The 18,304-nt window shown below is 37.6% G+C and overlaps 2 protein-coding genes across 10 annotated transcripts in view; one reads left to right on the top strand and one right to left on the bottom strand.

Annotated features, from left to right (window-relative positions):
- The window catches only part of LOC117374103 (MYND-type zinc finger-containing chromatin reader ZMYND8-like), a 22,936-nt gene extending 11,761 nt beyond the window's left edge, over window positions 1–11,175 (bottom strand). For 2 of the 7 annotated variants that reach the window (XM_055222967.1, XM_033970264.2), the window contains exons 1-4: window positions 9,617–9,722; window positions 9,300–9,522; window positions 1,920–1,990; window positions 635–783 (exon numbers count right to left, since the gene is read on the bottom strand). In XM_055222967.1, coding sequence (XP_055078942.1) covers window positions 635–783; window positions 1,920–1,990; window positions 9,300–9,313 — 234 coding nt within the window. In that variant the 5' untranslated portion in view covers window positions 9,314–9,522; window positions 9,617–9,722. Of the gene's footprint in view, window positions 1–634; window positions 784–1,919; window positions 1,991–5,852; window positions 6,024–6,059; window positions 6,159–9,299; window positions 9,523–9,616; window positions 9,737–11,076 lie in introns of those variants that run through there. The other 5 variants (XM_055222968.1, XM_055222970.1, XM_033970261.2 and 2 more) reach the window with 4 other exon arrangements.
- zgc:113278 (Translocating chain-associated membrane protein 1-like 1-like) lies at window positions 9,515–18,304 on the top strand. 3 transcript variants are annotated; one of them, XM_055222975.1, is made up of 11 exons: window positions 9,515–9,544; window positions 13,010–13,070; window positions 13,159–13,277; window positions 13,375–13,491; window positions 13,587–13,645; window positions 13,733–13,817; window positions 13,916–13,986; window positions 14,054–14,158; window positions 14,233–14,376; window positions 14,473–14,633; window positions 14,710–18,304. In XM_055222975.1, exons 2-11 carry the CDS (start codon window positions 13,031–13,033, stop codon window positions 14,781–14,783), a joined length of 975 nt encoding a protein of 324 aa, XP_055078950.1. In that variant the 5' UTR covers window positions 9,515–9,544; window positions 13,010–13,030; the 3' UTR covers window positions 14,784–18,304. The 3 variants fall into 3 exon arrangements, with proteins under 3 accessions (XP_055078950.1, XP_033826156.1, XP_055078949.1); XM_033970265.2 differs by lacking the exon at window positions 9,515–9,544 and adding an exon at window positions 11,092–11,561; XM_055222974.1 differs by lacking the exon at window positions 9,515–9,544 and adding an exon at window positions 11,242–11,566 and having other exon boundaries at window positions 13,015–13,070.

Genomic DNA, 18,304 nt, shown 5'->3' with positions numbered 1-18,304 from the left:
CACAGTACAAATGAGAAACGTCTCTTGAAATGTAACTGTTCTTTGATGTTGTGAATCCATTTGAAGTACAAATTTTAATGAGTAAGTATTTATGGGGAAAACTACATACATATTATTTATTATAAGCATTAAATGTATTGAATTAAGCAGTGCAAGCAGATGTTGTTATTTTGGCTTTGAGAGCAAGACTCATTAAATAAAAAGGTAGAGGTGGGAGATATTGTGAAAAGGATTATATTGTTCTTTTAAAGATAATGTAGAACATACAGTACATATAATTTAAAACTATTCAAAAAGACTGCAAAAAGAGCTGATTAAAAATAAAGTGCAGCATATTCTTACAAATAACCTTAGAATGTGATATCTCTGTAATTTTGTTGGTCATTTTACCATCTATTCACTTTCCACTCAACCAAGACATTAAAAGTTATGTTTTAGCACAGTTGTCATGGCCACTGCCATTATATTGTCTGAAAAATGCCATCAAGATAATAAAAATACATATCTGATGCATTCATTTTTGCTTATATCACCCACCTAGACACTTTCAGATCCACCTTTTATCTAATGTGACATCAGTGTGAGGAGGTAGCAGTGTAATTGGTTGTAGAGCCTCCATTTTGCTGGCACTTACCTGATCTTTGTTACTGTTGTTGACAGCACCGGGCTTCTTCTTCTTCTTGTGGGGGCTGGGCGACGTGTCGGAGGGAGAGTGGCCATTGGAGGAGTGAGTGGGACTAGAGATTTTTCTTTTCTGAGGGGCAGAGCCTGGTGGATCCAGGACTAGAGAATAACAGAATTGGTCCCATTAATGCAAAACAAATCTTGAATACAAATGGACATTTATTTTAATGGATTTCTATTTCAGTTGTTGCCTTTATGTTGTTTTCCATGAATGCATATTCTTTATGTTAAGGACTTTTGAAGGATTTTAATGTGAAAATTGATCTGACCTGTAACAAGGCATGTCAGCATTACAGGCTTGTCTCCATGGAGATAGACAGTTGGAACATTCGATGGAACATTTTACCCAAAGCACTAACTACTATGTTCATGATTTAAGTAAGAAATGAGGCGACATTCTTAGATAGGGGACAGGAGGGAATAATCCTGAATCAATTATATATTTTTTACATTTACAGTTAATGAAATGGCTCAATTATTGTATTAGGTTCATTATTTGGTCAATTATCCATCTAATCGTGCCCATTCATACTAGCAAATTACTATTAACAATAGATATTTCACCTGCTCCCATCTCAAACACTAAAGGCCAATCATGTTTACACCTGAAACCAGAAAATGGCTGCCTAAACAGAAGGCTTGATGCGAATAGTAGTCCGCTTTGGCCTATTAGGTATTTCCAACAGAAATAACAATCTGACCAATTATTATTCTATTCATATCACCAAATCATCTAATCTAAATCTTCAGTCTACTGTATCTGTATTCAAACTATGCCAATGCCATCCACTGAACTACCTATGGATTATGCTTGATTTAAATTTTTGTTTGTTTGGCCATTTTTAAAATATTCAAGATAAATTCACAAATGAACCCTATCAATTTGAGCTCCATTGTACCACAGTATTTCTCCATTCTCACCACACCACAATTTTAGTAAACAGGCCTATAAACCGGAAATCTATAAGAAAATGCTAGCACTAAACTACCTGTAAATGATTGTTAATTTCAATTTCGATGTGTTCAGCCACTATAGTATTTTAAAATGAAATCCACAAATATTTGAACCAATAATTTTAAGTTGAATATCCAACATCACACATACAGTTAACAGGCCTACAAACCTAAAATGTATCTGAGTTTGAACCAAGAAAATGCCATGCTATCCACTACACCACCTACAGATGATAGTTCATTTGAATTTCTGTTTGGCCTTATATATTGTATAGACTTACCTTTAGGTCGTGTTGACGCATCCATTCCTTCTACCACATCAGCCTCTGCCTTTATCTCCTCCTCAGCCAGACTGCAGAGAGCCGCACGCGAACGCCAACCGAAGGAACAGGGAAGAGAGGGAACAGTCAGGAACGGTGCTCGGAAAACCACACCACGGAATAAACAAGAAGTGAACCACCACCTTGGGCTCCAACTAGCTCCCCCAGGACCGGACAATAGGGACCTAGCCATACAGTGCAACAACTAGCATGAACCAATTTTGTTTTGATTACAACAAATTAGTAAATTCGGGTTGTGAAAAAAATTTAACTCAATCAATACTAAACCTAGAACTGAGAACTACATTTGAACTCATTTGAACAAGTATCAATACAGAAAAAAGCCAAACACTACCACTAGAATGTGCCTATTGACTTTTTATTAGATTATAAGATTAGGGCTGTTCAAAATTACCCAGATACTAACTGATACTAAAGATATTATTGAAAACCAGATATTCATTTGAACAAGTATTGAAATTGAAAACAAAATTTAGGCTACATAAATACAGGAACATCTGACCTTTAAATAGCTTTGAATCTGAGAATGTAAACAGTAAGGTCAATATGGCTCTTTATGAGACTGCAGGGTGATATGAAAGAAACTATAATTATTTGGGATTGAAAATTTACTTTTGTAATAAAAAGGGAGTATTTTTTATTGCTAGTATGGTACTGAAAACTGTATCGAGTATCAAGCCTTTTCCTTAGTAAAAGCAAGTTTGAAATGTTTTTTTTTTATCAGGACAACACTACAACAAATGTTACACTGTTTTAAATTGTTGAATGAGGAGTTGAAAATATGTAGGGTGATTCACAGTAAATTAAGTTCAAAATATGACTGGTTTTGATGGTTTGAGTAGCCTATATCCATACGTTTTTTATAACCTAGAAGCAGTCCATCTGGTCAGGGACTGCAGACAGAAACGAGCTGTATCCAATTCTGTTGTACTGCATTTCTTCCATCGTAAGTTCAACATGTTTGCCAATTGTGGCTGTCAAATTAATGATACATCACAACTGGACTAAATATGTTATTATTGCATTGTTTTGCATGTTGTTCACTCACTATTGTTACCAGACCTTGATAATCTAGTTGGCTACATATAAGACAACGGTACTAATCACCATGGCAACAATCCTCTCTGCCAAGTACATGTTGAACAGTACGTCGAGTCATTGTGGAGACTGTGGCCTGCAAATATGCCCAGAGCTACACATTTCTGTTTTTAATAGAGCTGAGCGGTTTAGGAAAATATCTAATTGTTTTGTTGTTGTTGTTTTTTTTTGTTGAAAATGCTTTTAGACATTTAGTGTTTACAGAGCACATTTTAAACATCTCCAGGAGCATCAACATTTGAGAAAGCTCTGAAATATGAATGACTTGTCCTAACACAAGAATCCTATGCAGTTTAGAACATGTTCGTAAACTACAGTGTTACCTGATTTTGTACACTGGAAGACTGAATATTTTGTCATCAACATCGTATTACCTAAATTTTTTCAGCCTTTAATATTTGCTAATTTTAATTTAAATTCCATTGCAATTACAACTGAAGCTCAGTGTGACATTGTAAAAGGCTGCATTGTATCTATCTTTTTAGTCATTTTTATACAAAGTGAAAAGTCCTCAAAAAGTCATATTAATGGGTTTCAGATTAACGGTCACATGCATCATTCAACATGTCATACTTTACCCATTCAAAAGATAGGATATTTCGTTTTAAATTATGAATCACTATGGCTACAGTCCAGTTTTTTTATCATTCTGAAATCCATGGATAACAGACCTTGTTCATGGGTCCCTGCTTCCTAACTCTTACTACACCATAGAAAGCCAGAGGGAATTGGTTCATTGTATGGATGCATTCTGTCTGCTCTAAAGCCCCTTCTCTGACAACAGGGAAACCCCAAAGGCTTTAAGACACAACAAGAGCGCCAAACCAATCCTCTATTAGCTTAAATATCAAGATATATTCAAATAAATCATCAAATTCACACTATGACAAACAGTGCTGACCCTCAAGGACAAAAACGATTACAAAAAATTGGATATGACAATTAGCAATTACACAGTATATCCTTTCCAAAAACATTCAGTCCTTGTAAGGGCAATTGTTCTTTTGCACGACTCGTCAAAACTAAATCAATGTTAAAATTCTTCATCTCATGGCTCAGTTGGTAAAGCATGTGGCACATATGTAGATAAACTATAGTTTGCCTGTGTTGTGGGTTTAATTCCAGACTAAAAACCTTGGCCACATCTTGCCTTGTCATTTCTTCTAATTTGCTGTGACTTCTACTAAGCCGTCCTTTTAATGGCAAAAACCAGAAGAAAAAATCTCACACCCAATAATTCCCATTGTTAATTTACCAAGGCTGGACACCCACAACAAAGCTATTCAAAATTTAGCAAAATACATTGTTTATACAAGTTCAAATTCAGAATGTGGTTGTGGTTTAGATTAACTATTGTAGTTAGCCTTGTTTTTAGTACTCAAGTCGAATGGAGTATTATTGGGTCAAACAATCTAACTCCATAAAACAAGATTAAAAAAATATCTAAACCAGTAAAGCTTTAAAACTAGTCAAATAAATCAAACAGAGTCCAAACTACTGAAATTAAGACAAATTATTGCTATGAATTTAAGTCACTTTAACTTAAATATTCCCAGTTTTGTGGTGTCAATCAAGCCAAAGAACAGACAGCTCCGTTCTCGTTCTCCCTGTAGGAAAATAGGAAGAATAAAACATGTTTTGACTATAAATGCAGCTTGTCTGAAGTAGTGACTCCTCCTTTGTCAGAGCAGCCCTGGGCCTCTTTTTAAGCATGTCGCCTTTATCCCCCCACACCCGGACCTCGAAACCGCACCAAGCCCCCCTGACAGGTCACCCTCTGGCCTGGTCAAAGCTGTGGATCTCCTCCCAGGAAGATGGTTTTACAGAGCCCTAATCAAAAGGTCACGCGCATTTGTGGGATAAGCCTTTTTTTCCTCTCTTCTCTCAGTGAAAGACGAGCCAGGCCCCCATACACACACATTCCACTCAAATATGATCAAATGTTAGCACGCTGATAAGCAACAACCGAGACTGCAAAACTGATACGGCAGACGATGACTAAAACATAACCTTCTGAACAAGCAGGAACAATTGTTTTCAGATAGTACAACATGATCATGTCAACCCCTCAGATTGGAATAGGAGCTAGTATTCCTGTACTGGTTGTATGGCATTTGAATAGGAATTAGTGATGCAAAAAATGTCAACATTGCAATTTTTATGCCATCACTGATAAGTTAAAAAAAATACATATATCACAGCAATCCAATACAAGATTCTCCATAGACTCCATATTGTGCAAATCTAATAGGAAACACCCAAAAAGATAAACCACAACTGTTGAACCAGACTGTTTACATTAGTAGCAATTTAGGTCCAATATGCCACAGTATTCACCCACCACAAAATTTGCTTATAAACAATATACCTGTTTCTTTCCCAATCTCAATTCAGCACTGCAGGACAACTGAATGCTGTGACGTCATCTGAAACCAAGCAATTCTGTGCAGCTCATTCCCACATGCAATTCTGTACAACTTCTACCCACATAGCCTACGCAGACATTGCCGAAGATATGACTCCTTAGGTTTAAATCAGTTAGTACCTACAAATAGTTTCCAGGAGGTTTCAATGCACAAAAAGACAAAAGGCTATCTTCTTACAGCCTGCCCGAAATCCCACACACACCATAACCACTCTAGGCAGGGCCTTCCTGTCCCAGACACAGAGCAAAAAACAGGGCCACATGACAAAGATATTATCCAAGTTGCTTAGCTATGAGAACAGAGTACCAGAGTGCATATTGCAGTGGAGCAAGCGTGGATGTATTCATACCTAAGTTAAAACACTGCTAACGTTAACAAGAAGCCAGGATGACCAGCAATGATCAGTGTGTTGTTCCCATGTCAGGATTTGAAGCCGTTTCCCATCACATAAGGAAGGTTAGGCAAATATATCCACAGGAAATTACAAGACGTATCCAGGTTGGCCCAGAAATAAGAAAAGACTGTCAGCATTCGTCCCTGGCAGCAGCAGCAGTACCTGATGGGCAAAAAGGAAGCACCAAGCACTCCTCCTGAGAGAGAAGAGAGGAGCAGGCTTCTCCCGTCACAGAAAATGGAGGCCACAGAGCGCTCCCCTCCCCCCTCCTCTCCCCCATCCCCCACTCACTGCAGCTCACTCACAGGCTCTGGTACATCCAAACACAAGGACCAAAGACATCTGTGGACAGGACAAGCTCGCATTAAAATACAAAATATATACAAAATATCTAGATCAGCATGTCAAAAATAAGACAGCATACACATCTAAACTAAGAGTAAACTTGGACTAGATCAGGACTAAACCAAGTTTAACAGGACCAAATCAAATCTACATCAGCACAAAACTGGGCTCAGATTGGATCCCTAGACATAACAAGATGCGAGACAAGCTTGCATTAAAATACATAGACCAACACGTCAAAGAGGAAACATGAGATTACTATAGCAGCTTGTTTGGGTTCTAAAATAATGTTTAAAAGGCAGTTACAGATGTTTAGTATTTACCATTCCTGATTTATGAATTATGTTCATCCGTTCCCTTTCCGATTTTGTTTTGGTATGTTCATGTACTGTTACAAAAATGTTGATTAAAAAACATAATGAAAAACTAACCAGAGCAGCTTGTTTCGGGGCCTTTGTTGTTGGTTAAACAGTCAGGTTCAGATTCTTAGGATTTCTGTTTTGGTGTGTTTATGTTTATAAAATATCAACAATTTGACATAAATTTTTATATATATATATATATATATATAAAAACACATAACCCGCAGAAGAGAAAGCAGCAAAAGTGGGAATAATGGATCAGCTTGTTTAGGTTGTCATGTTGTTGGTTAAAAAGTTTTGTTTTGCTTGCAGTACTTAATATGTACTGTATACAACATTTTAACATTATAAATTTAACATTAAAAAACAGAGAATATTGCACATCAAAGAGCACAAGTCATGGCGCAAGAGGAGATCCAAAACACACTGCTTCTCATTGTAATCTAATATAAATGACTAATAACATTTGTCAGGAAAAACACAGATTTTATACTTTTTTACTAAGTAAATAATAGGTTCAGTAGAAGAGGTACAAACAACACTGCACCGTATCATAGACTGTGTGACTGTAGGTAAACACTCAAGTGACTGATTGTGTCATACTATGAGAAACAGCCCACAACACATCAGATATTATTCCATTAACTGAATTTCTTTTAAAATAATTGTAAATATGTCAACTTTAAATGCACTAGATATCTGCATGAACTGTAGCTAGTGGAAACAGACTGTAAAGACCAACTGTATGCAAATGTACTGTTTGTTACTTAAAGCTGTAATTTTATTGTTTATCTTTTTAATATCATTTTGATGCATGATTTTCCATAAATTCAATTTTAGGCTGCCGCATCTGGCAAAAGGACAACTAATCAAAAAAGCTCAAATAAGCCGACTCAGCCACATATAATTTGCACCTGATGTGGAATAATTTGTGAATTGAAATAAAACATATATAAAATGAAAGTAGGCAATAAATAGTTACGATAGTGACTCTAGACCACTGCTCAGATTATTTCTATCTGTGGGTTTCAAAGTAATGAAAAAATAGGATTGTTACCAATCTAAAACAAAACATTATATCTTTTGAGCAGTGGAAAGTCCTCAAAATGTCCCCTATAACAGAAACCTGAAACCCATCAATACACAACTATGAACTGAAAGTATATAAGAAACTTGGGTGTTCCTATCACTGCTCACAGATTATATAGGCAAAGACAAAGGTTTGACCAGGACTGCAATCACGCTGTTGTACAGGCTGAATCAAAGATGGCTGTGGAATTTTCCAGAAGGCCTCTGCGTCCTGCTCTGCCTCTGATTGTCAATCTTTAACCTCAAGAGCAGCTGCCATTGGTTGGGAGGCCATCGGGGTGGAAAACGATTGGTCGACCGTGCGGTGCCACATGGATCTCACTATGTGCACCCCTCTTCCTCTTAAAAACATTTTGCTGCAATGCAGAGATTTCCCCTGCATTACAGCTGTATTAGACTTCACTTTAGCATGTCTATTTTGGTTATTGTCGCCTGGGCTGACCTCCACTGGGAGATTGTAACCATGGTTGTGGTGTAAACAAATTCTTTCAACCTTGGCCTAACTGGAAACTCCCATTTTATCTTCCAACTAGCAATTTCTTGTAAAATTCTCCTTACATCTAGTCTCTCCTCTCTGTTAAAGAAAGAAATTAGCTCAGCAATGTACAGAAGTGTTACAATTCACATGCTACCAACTTACATGTTTATGGACAATCTAAAATGTGCCCAAAATAGACGATTACTCAGTTTCTCTTGGTTTAAATCTTGTTGAAAAATACATGCAGTTGCTCATTATTTCTTTCCCAAGTCACTGTACTAGGGATTAATGTGTGTACAAATGTAAACATGATGAAACTAGTCATTTCATTCTCAACACTAAATATGGGAGAGGAGGGCCGCAGCTTGTTTTGGTGCTCATATGTTTCTCCTTTGTACTTTTGTGTGGCGTGTTATGTACTGCAGACAAAATGGCCACTGACTCTGAGTGCAGAGGAAGCAGTTTCACAACAGTCAAACTGCTTTTGGCCAGTACTAGAGGATTAGACTACCTTTCTCACCACAATGTATTCTTGTTATCTGATCAAAAGAAAATGTATCCTATTGTATCCTGTTTTTATTCAGTTATTAGAAATATATGGAAGAGACTCCATATTGGTCAAAACTGGTAAACACTGCTGTTATTTTCTAATGCTTTTTCTTGTCTTGAAACCTGGAAGAAAACTACTTACAAAGAGTCCACATAATACCCCTCCTGTGTCCACAGCCCATCCCCCATTCATTCTCTGCCAGGCTCCTGAACCAACTAGGCTCAACTGAAAGAACAGTGGGTACATTTCTTAATTCTCAATATCCTTTGCATGACAAAACAGTTGAAGGATTTGCCATGGTCCAGTTTTTGCTTCTTGTATTGGTTGCTGGTAGTTGGGGGTACTCATATGACCCTAACATACAGACAGACAGAGCAAGGGGCAAGGGTGAGAGTAGTTGCCCAACCCCCCACTGCAGCCAGGCCTAGCAACTGAGGCCTCCTCCAACCAGCTCCTCCTCCTTCTCTTGAAGTCTAAACTCATTTTAAGGTGTGGAACATTGTCATTGCAAATAGCCATGCTCACTATAATCAGGTTGTTGTTATTCGAGCTGAGAGAATATAAAAGTGATAGCTTACCTTTGTGGATGCATGGCACACTTGTTATATCAACACTTATAAAACATGGAGGACACTCAGGAAGGCTCTGCTCTTCAGGCAAGGCGATCGGGCCCGCAGATGTTAAGCCGATTCTGATTGGCTGTGCGGCTGACAGACAGGATCCAAGCTGGTGCCGGATTGGTTGAAATATTTCCTGAGTAATTATCTTTGTTCAGTGCAGGCAGGGACAGCAGCAGAAGCACTGTGAGAGTCAAGAAACAGGGGTAAGAAATACAAGAAAAAACACCCCCAAATACAAAATATACAATCAGTTTTAATAGTTTTTAAATACATACCACATTCACCAACACAGGGAGGAGGAGGAGTGTGTTACTAGCACGAGGAAATGGTCTGAGAGCTCTACTCAGTCCTCCATTTTTGCTGTGGGCCTTGGTGAAGCTCCTCCTCCCGCTCAGCTGTGGCAAAGGCAACAGAGTTCATGCTTAACAAACAGCTCCCAGGCCCAGACAGTAACATTTCTAATAAGCAAGAAGGTTTCTATACTCAGACAGTTTGATATACGTAGCATTTTCACAAATCATGATGGTATCTGATGGGCATTTTTAGGTGAAAATGTGACAAAAGTCTTTAGACAACTTTAGATGTTGAAAGGTACTCACAATTCAATGGACTCTCATCTACCCACTAGTTTGTACTATATAATAGTGTAACAGTAACATTTCTCAAGGGCAATAAGATTTCTGTACCCAGAAAATTTGGTATGCATAACATTTTCACAAATCATGATGTTTTTTGATGGACATTTTGCACTTTTAGAGAAATAAACCTTTAATTACCTGTTACCTTACATGTTTTTTGAGTTTTTGGTTCAAATTCATGACCTGTCATATGTCATTGGTTGCTTTTATAGATATATTTTTTTGAATATTGAACTAGAATCCTAAAAGTGCTTCCTTCCTGGCCTGTACTCTAACAATTTAGGTTACTTAGACCAGTGTTTTTTAGCATTGACAACACACATTCCACTATAACATTATCAAATAACTCAAAGAGTGTCTGTGTCACTGTTTAATAGTGGTAAGTCCTGTGCCTCGTCTGGTGCAAAAGTTCCTTGAGCGCCATTTAAAATGGCATTACATTTATTACATTAAATAACTGTGTAAATTAGTAACTCAAATTGGATTTTTTTTAAGGCACATTGGTTGAAACTAATCACAAATTAATAGATTTTGCCCAAATTAACTGTAATTACAGTTATGACATGAGAGGGATGTGTATCTTTTTGTCTAAACTGAGATCACTTCATGTTTTTAACTTAAATATGTAGTTGTGTTAACTTTAGAGGTTCAAATATTGCCCAATCAAACATGTAAATGAATTATTTTATAAACCTTATGGACAAAAACCCTGCTGTGTCAAAGTTAAAGACATTTAATAAAGACAAAAATGGTCAGTGAGTGGCCAATGGACTGGTAATGTTATACTGACCTCTGCAGGTAGAAAACTGCCATATCCGAATCATAGCGGTCTTTACATAAATTCAACAACAAAATGAAAAGAATAATAATAAAAACCGTATTTAGCAGATAGAAATAACCTTTAGCAGTGCTAGCAAACTGTCTGTGATTTCAGTATCATCCCTCAAAAGAAAACAGATGTTAGCAAAGCACATCCGAACAGCAGGGGATTTGAAATACACAGACACGGCATTTATCTTATTTTAATGCTAATACAACCATAAAGTTTATCCAAATGCATTGTGGTTTGTGTAGAAATAGCATAAGGAAGAACTGACCTGCAGAAATCGCCAGGATGAATGCACTTGAATGGGGCGGGAGTAAAAACAGCGCTGGGATCTCCTTCCTTTGCGGTGTCTCTTTTTCCTTGTACGTCAAAGGCGCTGGGCGGTTCATGAATGGACTTTTCAAGTGGGAGGGCCCCTCAATACTGGACTTTACAGGCAGGAAAAAGTGGGTGTAGAGCTAGAGTTTGTATTTTCTTCATGTCTGTTTTGTACGGCCACTAACATCCATCAGCTGGGAAGCAGAGGCCGAGCACAGCGGAGGAGCAGCAGCCGCGGAAAACTAGCCTCAGCCCCGCTAGTGACAGTGAAGGAAGCCCGGGGTCTGTAGTGGAGACATCCGTGTTGTAGACAGGGCCATGGGGTTCCGTAAGAAGAACAAGAGCCCACCCGTGCTAAGCCATGAGTTTGTTATCCAAAACCACGCGGATATGGTGTCGTGTTTGGCTATGATAATCCTACTCGGCCTGATGTTTGAGGTGAGCTCCTGGAGTGTGAGTGTTAGCATGTTAGCCGTAGATGCTAAGTACCATTAGCAGACGTGACAGCAGTCCAGTGTGGACACAAGACTGCAGCTAGCATGTCTTTCCTTCTCATGTGTCCTGGTTTTTGCCAAGGGAGTTGCCACTGCTACTATTTTCTTAACTCGTCAGCTAATCTACTGTCTATTTATCTCAATTAATCTAGCTTGCCTCTTTTAAATATAGTCTGCTGTGCTGACACTACAAAGTATTATTTACCTGTCATCTCCTTATTATTTTAGAATCTCTAACCAAAATAAACCATATAAATGCCAAGTAATACTATATTATGTTTTATTCTGTCCAAATAATTTAACTGCTTTGATAAAATGCTCAGATGACTCAAGTACTAGAATGTTCCACAGTATGAAATGAAACGGCTCTATCTTGCATAAATTCAATTACATGTGCTCTTTTTCCTAAAAAGTACTTTCATCTTGCAGGTAGATAAGTTTAAAGTCGTATTGTGGAATATTTCAGACAAAGCAATAACATCTCTATGGAGACAAGCAGATGGCAAGCTCTCCACCAGCAAAACTGCATAGTGGACATAACTGCACTAAAAAAAATACTGTCATGTAATTGACAGGAATCTAGAATAATACAACAATATAATATTACTCCACTATACGGAAAATCTCATATGCCATTCTATCATATTTGATTCAGCTTTTGTATTATGCATAGATTGTTCAAAGCCATCAAAAATTATATAATTGAACTAAACCAGGTTTAAATCATGCCTAAACTGGGGATGTTTATTTTGGATAGTCCCGTGAGATGAATTATCTTTTTCAAGGGTGTCCTTAAATGTTATTCAATAATTGGGATTTTACAGCTCTGATGTTGCAACTTAATCATAACATAATGTAATTATGAAACTTTTAGAGACCCAGATGTGTCACTTCAATTAAATCTACACTCAAAGAACATAAAGGTAAAAGTTTTTACAACATTACTTAATCATTCAAAAATGTTTCTGTCATAAAGCTGGGTCACTTGAGGAAGGGCGATCTATTAGACAATGTGAATGATCATGTATTAGGGATTTTGCCATTCATGGGTCAGGGCGTCTGTAATTGTGAATAGTCGTAACATTTTTCGAGAGGTCCATAGCCAGTCCTCTGCCAGTAAAAGCATGTTGTTTGGAGCAGAATTCAGTAACTGGAGGAAGTAATTTGGCTATTTTTGTTGTAAATGGTACTGATTCAAAGTCTGTTTTGTTTTTCCACCTCACCCAGTCCTAATCCCTACCCTAAACCAGGAGTAAATAATGGGCTTAACTATAACTAGGTATTAGTTCCGACAAAAACATGGACTAAGTACAACTTCTGGCCAACTAACCACTTGTAATCTGATTCCTTGATGTGTTCTTTCATCTAGTCTAATTCAAACCTTTTTTATAGGTAACCGCAAAGTTTGCCATAATGTTCATCACAGTCCAGTACAATGTAACACAAGTTTTAGGTAAGGTAAATTTGTGGTTTTAAGATTTAAATTATTATTAAGGTATCGATTGTTTGTTTTGGTATGCCCTATTGTTTATTTTTTTCAGATGAAAAGCAAGAAGCAGTGAACCTTTACCAGTATGGTCCTAAAGATGTGGCGACTGTGTTCTTCTACCTTCTAATCGCAGTCATTCTTCATGCTTTGATACAAGAATATATTCTGGATGTAAGTAGAAATAACATAACAGAATTTATAATATGTGGAGATACATGTTTATGCATATTTATTTATATTTCTGTTTTGGTTTTTTTCATCATTGCAGAAAATAAACAGGAGATTGCATTTGTCAAAAACTAAACACAGTAAGTTCAATGAGTCTGGACAGCTTGCTGCGTTTTATCTTTTCTCCTTCATCTGGGGCTGCAGCATCCTCACAGCGGTATGATCTTATCTGAAGTACTGAGTTTAAAAGTATTTAGCAACTACTTCACTGAAATTCTCACAACTGTGTGTATGTGTGTATGTATTTTACAGGAGGATTTTGCCACAAATCCGACTTTTCTGTGGGAAGGATACCCTCACACACGCATGGTGTAAGTCTTAATATCTTTAATTGTAATAAAAGATGTTTAAAATCAGAATGACACAAAACATAATTAAAGATTAAATGCTTTCTCTAGTTTTCAGGTCAAGTTCTTCTACATTTGCCAAATAGCCTATTGGCTCCATGCACTTCCAGAGCTATACTTTCAAAAAGTCAGAAAGGTAATATTTAGCATAAATCTACATATTTTAGATTTGATTTTGAAACAATTTGATTGGCATCTTATGTTAACTTGAGGCTGTATTTTGTTGTTTGACAGGAGGACATACCACGTCAGCTCTATTACATTTGCCTTTATGTTGTCCACATCACTGGTGCCTATGTTCTCAAGTGAGTTTAAGTTTAACTTTGGTCTTGACACTTAGACTTAATGTTTTTATAAACTCTGCGTGTTCAGCCTTCACAGACTGGGCCTAGTGCTACTCGTCCCTCATTACCTGGTGGAGCTTTTGTTCCACGCCTCACGCCTCTTTTACTTCAGTGATGAAAACAAACAGAAAGGGTAATTTACAGTGACTTCTCTTATTTAAGTCCATTATTGGCCAAAACAGCATTCACTTAATGTGTTTTTTACAGTTTTACTCTGTGGGCTCTTCTCTTCGTCATTGCTCGTCTGCTCACTCTGACACTGTCAGTTCTGACGTTTGGGTTTGGACTGCCCCGGACAGAAAATCAGGGCTTCTCTTTAGCAGAAGGAAACTTTAATGTACTCACCATTAGGTCAGTCCCACATCTCTTATAGAACAAAATATACATTTAAAGTATATATTCTTTACATTCTGCAGGTGTGAATGTGTCTTCTGTCCTTTTGTATAGGATGACTTGTCTAGCAGCCATATGTCTGACACAGGCCTGGATGATGTGGAAATTCATTAACTTTCAGTTGAAAAAATGGAGAGAGCACAGCCAGAATCAGGCATCAAAGAAGAAGACAGTGAGCCCAAAGAGCAAGCCTCCAAAGCGAGAGCCCACACGAGGTGTGTGTTATACTGTGGTTTAGTCACATGGTTAAGATCCTGTAACTGGGTGTAATTAGTCTGTGCTTCTTTGCAGGAGGCTCGGCAAATGGAGTCGTAAAGTCAGATGAGAAAACGTCACCACGGGCCAGAAAAGCCAAAGCTTCATAGTCAGAGGATTTTAAAGAGTGACGTGTGACGTGTCATTGCAAAACATTACTTTAAAATTCTCTCCAAAACTAATCGTGCACAAAGAAACATTTCGTCCACTTTGGGCAAGACTCTTTGGAAGAGTCGTCAGTGTTACTGCATAAAAAGATTATTATTCACAGCAGTCTGTGTAGGTGAGGTATGGCAGGGCAGCATTGGTTTTGATGCTTTAACCAGTAGATTTTTCTCTTCAAAGTGCCCTTCACATAAAACTACTATTGCTGTAAGGTATTTTCAACTGATTCCGAGTAATTTGACTTTGATTGGACTGAAAAGAATCACAGAAAAGCTATGTACAGATGAACTGTACAAGCTATGATTCATAATTAAGAGCCTTAGTCATAAACCACACACTGGACGTTAAACCCAACAAGGTGTGTTGTAATATTTTATAAAGCTGCGTTGACAAACCTGAATATTAATGGTCCTGACCTGCCATTGTCTGAAAGAGCCTTTGAAATCCTCACTTTGGATGGAGGCACTTTTATTATTGCGCTGGTTCTAGTCGGACTGAGCCAGGCTAACTTTATATGAGAACTATATCTGTGTTGCTGTAGTGAATGCATACAGCTAACCCTTTATAATGGCATGACTGGCACCTGAGCAAACCCAGTCTTTATGGTAATGTTGATGCATGAAGGTTTGAGGCTGAACTTGGCTCTTACATCCTGGTCTTGTTGCATTTCTCACATTTGGGACACAGATAAACTCCTATACACACAAGCATTCAGTGGCCTTTTCAAATTGCTGCAAGAGGATTTTTTTATTTATTTTACTCATTTACAATTTTATTTTTTATGCTTTGATAACTATAACCAGCAACACAGTGGTACAAATGCGTCAGTTAAATCCAATCCAATCTTTATTCAAGTGTCCTTATAACGTCATTTGTAACATTTGTTGGTTTATGTTGCCTTGTTTGTTTAAGGTACACTGTGTAACTTTTCTGCTGGAGTGTTCGCCACCTGCATGATGTTACTGCTTTGCCTGTAATCTTCCACAGTATGGCATTAAGTATCAAGTACAAATAGGTGTTTTTATTGCTCAAAAATACCATGAGAGCATCTCTCCACAGATCTAACATGTAACTAGCTTGATGGCGCCACTTGTTGTCAAATAGATGCATTTAATATCATTAGGGCTGAAGTAAACTACACAATTTCTTGGTTGACTAAAGACATGTACCAGGAAACAATGCATTTATACAAAAGACAGACTTGACTTGGGAATCAGTTATTTATTTTTATTTTTTTACATTTAAATGCCAAAAAATACCAAATCTTCAGCTAACTCACTAACCTCTCCTTCCTGCTGTTGTTCGGTATAAATCCTCATAATCAAAATAAAATGTTTGGTCAGCTAATACAAATATTGGTAAACTAAAACACCACTGACCACCACTGAATCATCAAATTGACTAAACTACTACAGCCCTAAATATTATACTGTGGACCTTTCCAGACAATGCAATAACTTTGTGAAAATAATAAGCAGATGCGTACCCTCCACCCGAAAAGTTACAGAATGCACCTTCAAGTGATCAGGGGCTCTTCTCTGAATCAGTTGCATCCCATATTAAACCATGGGAGGCCTGTTACGTGTGAATGTTGTATGCTTGTATTGTGTCCAATATGGTTTTGCCTGCTGTCACTATAGTGTATTAACCGACCCGGGACACTGATTATGACAATGACAACAGTGTTTATTATAACTCAAACGTATGTCTTGTGTGCAAGCATGACATGTGACAATCGCTGACGCCCTCCCTTTGGTTGTTGGATGTATTCGGTTCATTTCGGTTGGTTAGCAGAGACAGTTTGTGCGGAGATGTGTGATCTGCGGATTGCTAAATGCTTATGTGTAACTCGTCCATGACCTACAAACGCCCTTGGCTGGAGAGAGTTTTCTTTTTGGCTAAATTTGGCGCGCATCCTGTCGTCACCACCTTTTTCAATGATTCTGACCCTGCTGCTGCTAGTTTGTTGTGTATTGCTGGATTTGTGCATTTCTGAACCTTTGTATTGAGGGTTTGATCAGAACAGTGGGGGCTGGGGTCTAGATAGGGCTGGGCGATATGGCGGTTCAAATGTAATTTGATCTCATCTCTGTGACGAAATGCTCTTTTAGTAATAACCTGAGTCACTATTTGTTTGAGTGCGGCTGTCTGCTCACAAGACACTTTTTACACACCCTCCTCTTGATCAGCCTCTGTAAGACTCTGAGTGACTGACGGCTGGATTTAACCTGTTACAGTGAATTGTAAACTTCCTGATAAAGCAGATTAGTTTATATTTTTCTCTTGCCTTTAAGAGTAAATAAATTGTATGTGAGATATATATTTTTGCCATATCCCACTCCTAGGTGTAGCACAGAGAGGGAGAAGAGTAGGTGTGTGTCCTTTATCTTTTCACATGGGATTAGAGATTGGAGATGTATCAAAAACTGATTACCGGTATATTGTTGTTCCTGGAGATATGCAAAATTAGAATAGCTGGAATGTTAGAATGCCAGAAAAATAAGATGATTAAAACTAAAGATAAACATTTTGTGTAATCTCCCGAAAAAAGGTCGATAAAGTGTTTTTTCTGCACTGTTTATGGTCCATTCACAATTTTTGCCACGCTTTACACTCAACCAAAACAGATGCAACCAAGATATTGCTAAAAAAAAAAAGGAGTTATTCGTTTTTGCCAATATTGCCCAACCCTATATGGGATTGTAGTCTGTGTCTGGGTGCAGCGGTGTCACAGGAGGGAGGGTGGAACAGGGACCCCTAAGAACCAGCCTGTTACTTAACTGTCTCAGATATAAAAAGAAAAAACCTACACTGTATCTGTCAGATTTTTAAGCTATTTTTCTAAAGGGGAGATGTACTTCACTCTTGTTGTGTAAACCTGTGATGGTTTGTTTTGCATCCATGTCAATATGAATTGTCTTTTTATAAAAGATTGGAGCTTGCTGGACTGTTAAGTGTGGGTCAACAGTGCAGTGTGAGTGTTACTTCACCTCCTTCATTGCCTTATTATTAAATTATTCTGATCAAATATATGTTCTCCATTGTATGCAGGGTAACACCACTGCATATTCACAAGACTTCAGTACTTCACTAACACTAAAAGAAAAATGAATTTGACAAATAGCTGTTTTTTGTCACTTAGTGCTGACACTGCAGCTCAGAGCACTGTCTGACTGATATGCCACTATTGAAGCGCTGTAACGTCTCCGCTTTTGGATAACTTTGCTTTCACTTTAAATCACTACTTCTTAATTTAAATGCATTGAGTTTGTGGTAAAAATAAGCTACTGTTCACAGCAAAAACTGAGTATTGTTGACACCTGTTGTATTGTATGCTCTGGGTGAGTTTTCTGTGCTGCTTCACATCTGTTACATTATTTTGTCCACAGTTTATTTATGCAATTTATGTTCATTTTGTTCTCGTCACTTTTTTATTTTATGTTTAAATAAAGCCTTTATTCATTAA

The sequence above is a fragment of the Periophthalmus magnuspinnatus genome, chromosome 7 (genome assembly GCF_009829125.3).
Source record: "Periophthalmus magnuspinnatus isolate fPerMag1 chromosome 7, fPerMag1.2.pri, whole genome shotgun sequence".
NCBI lineage: Eukaryota > Metazoa > Chordata > Actinopteri > Gobiiformes > Gobiidae > Periophthalmus > Periophthalmus magnuspinnatus.
This window is presented reverse-complemented; position numbering and strand designations above follow the sequence as displayed.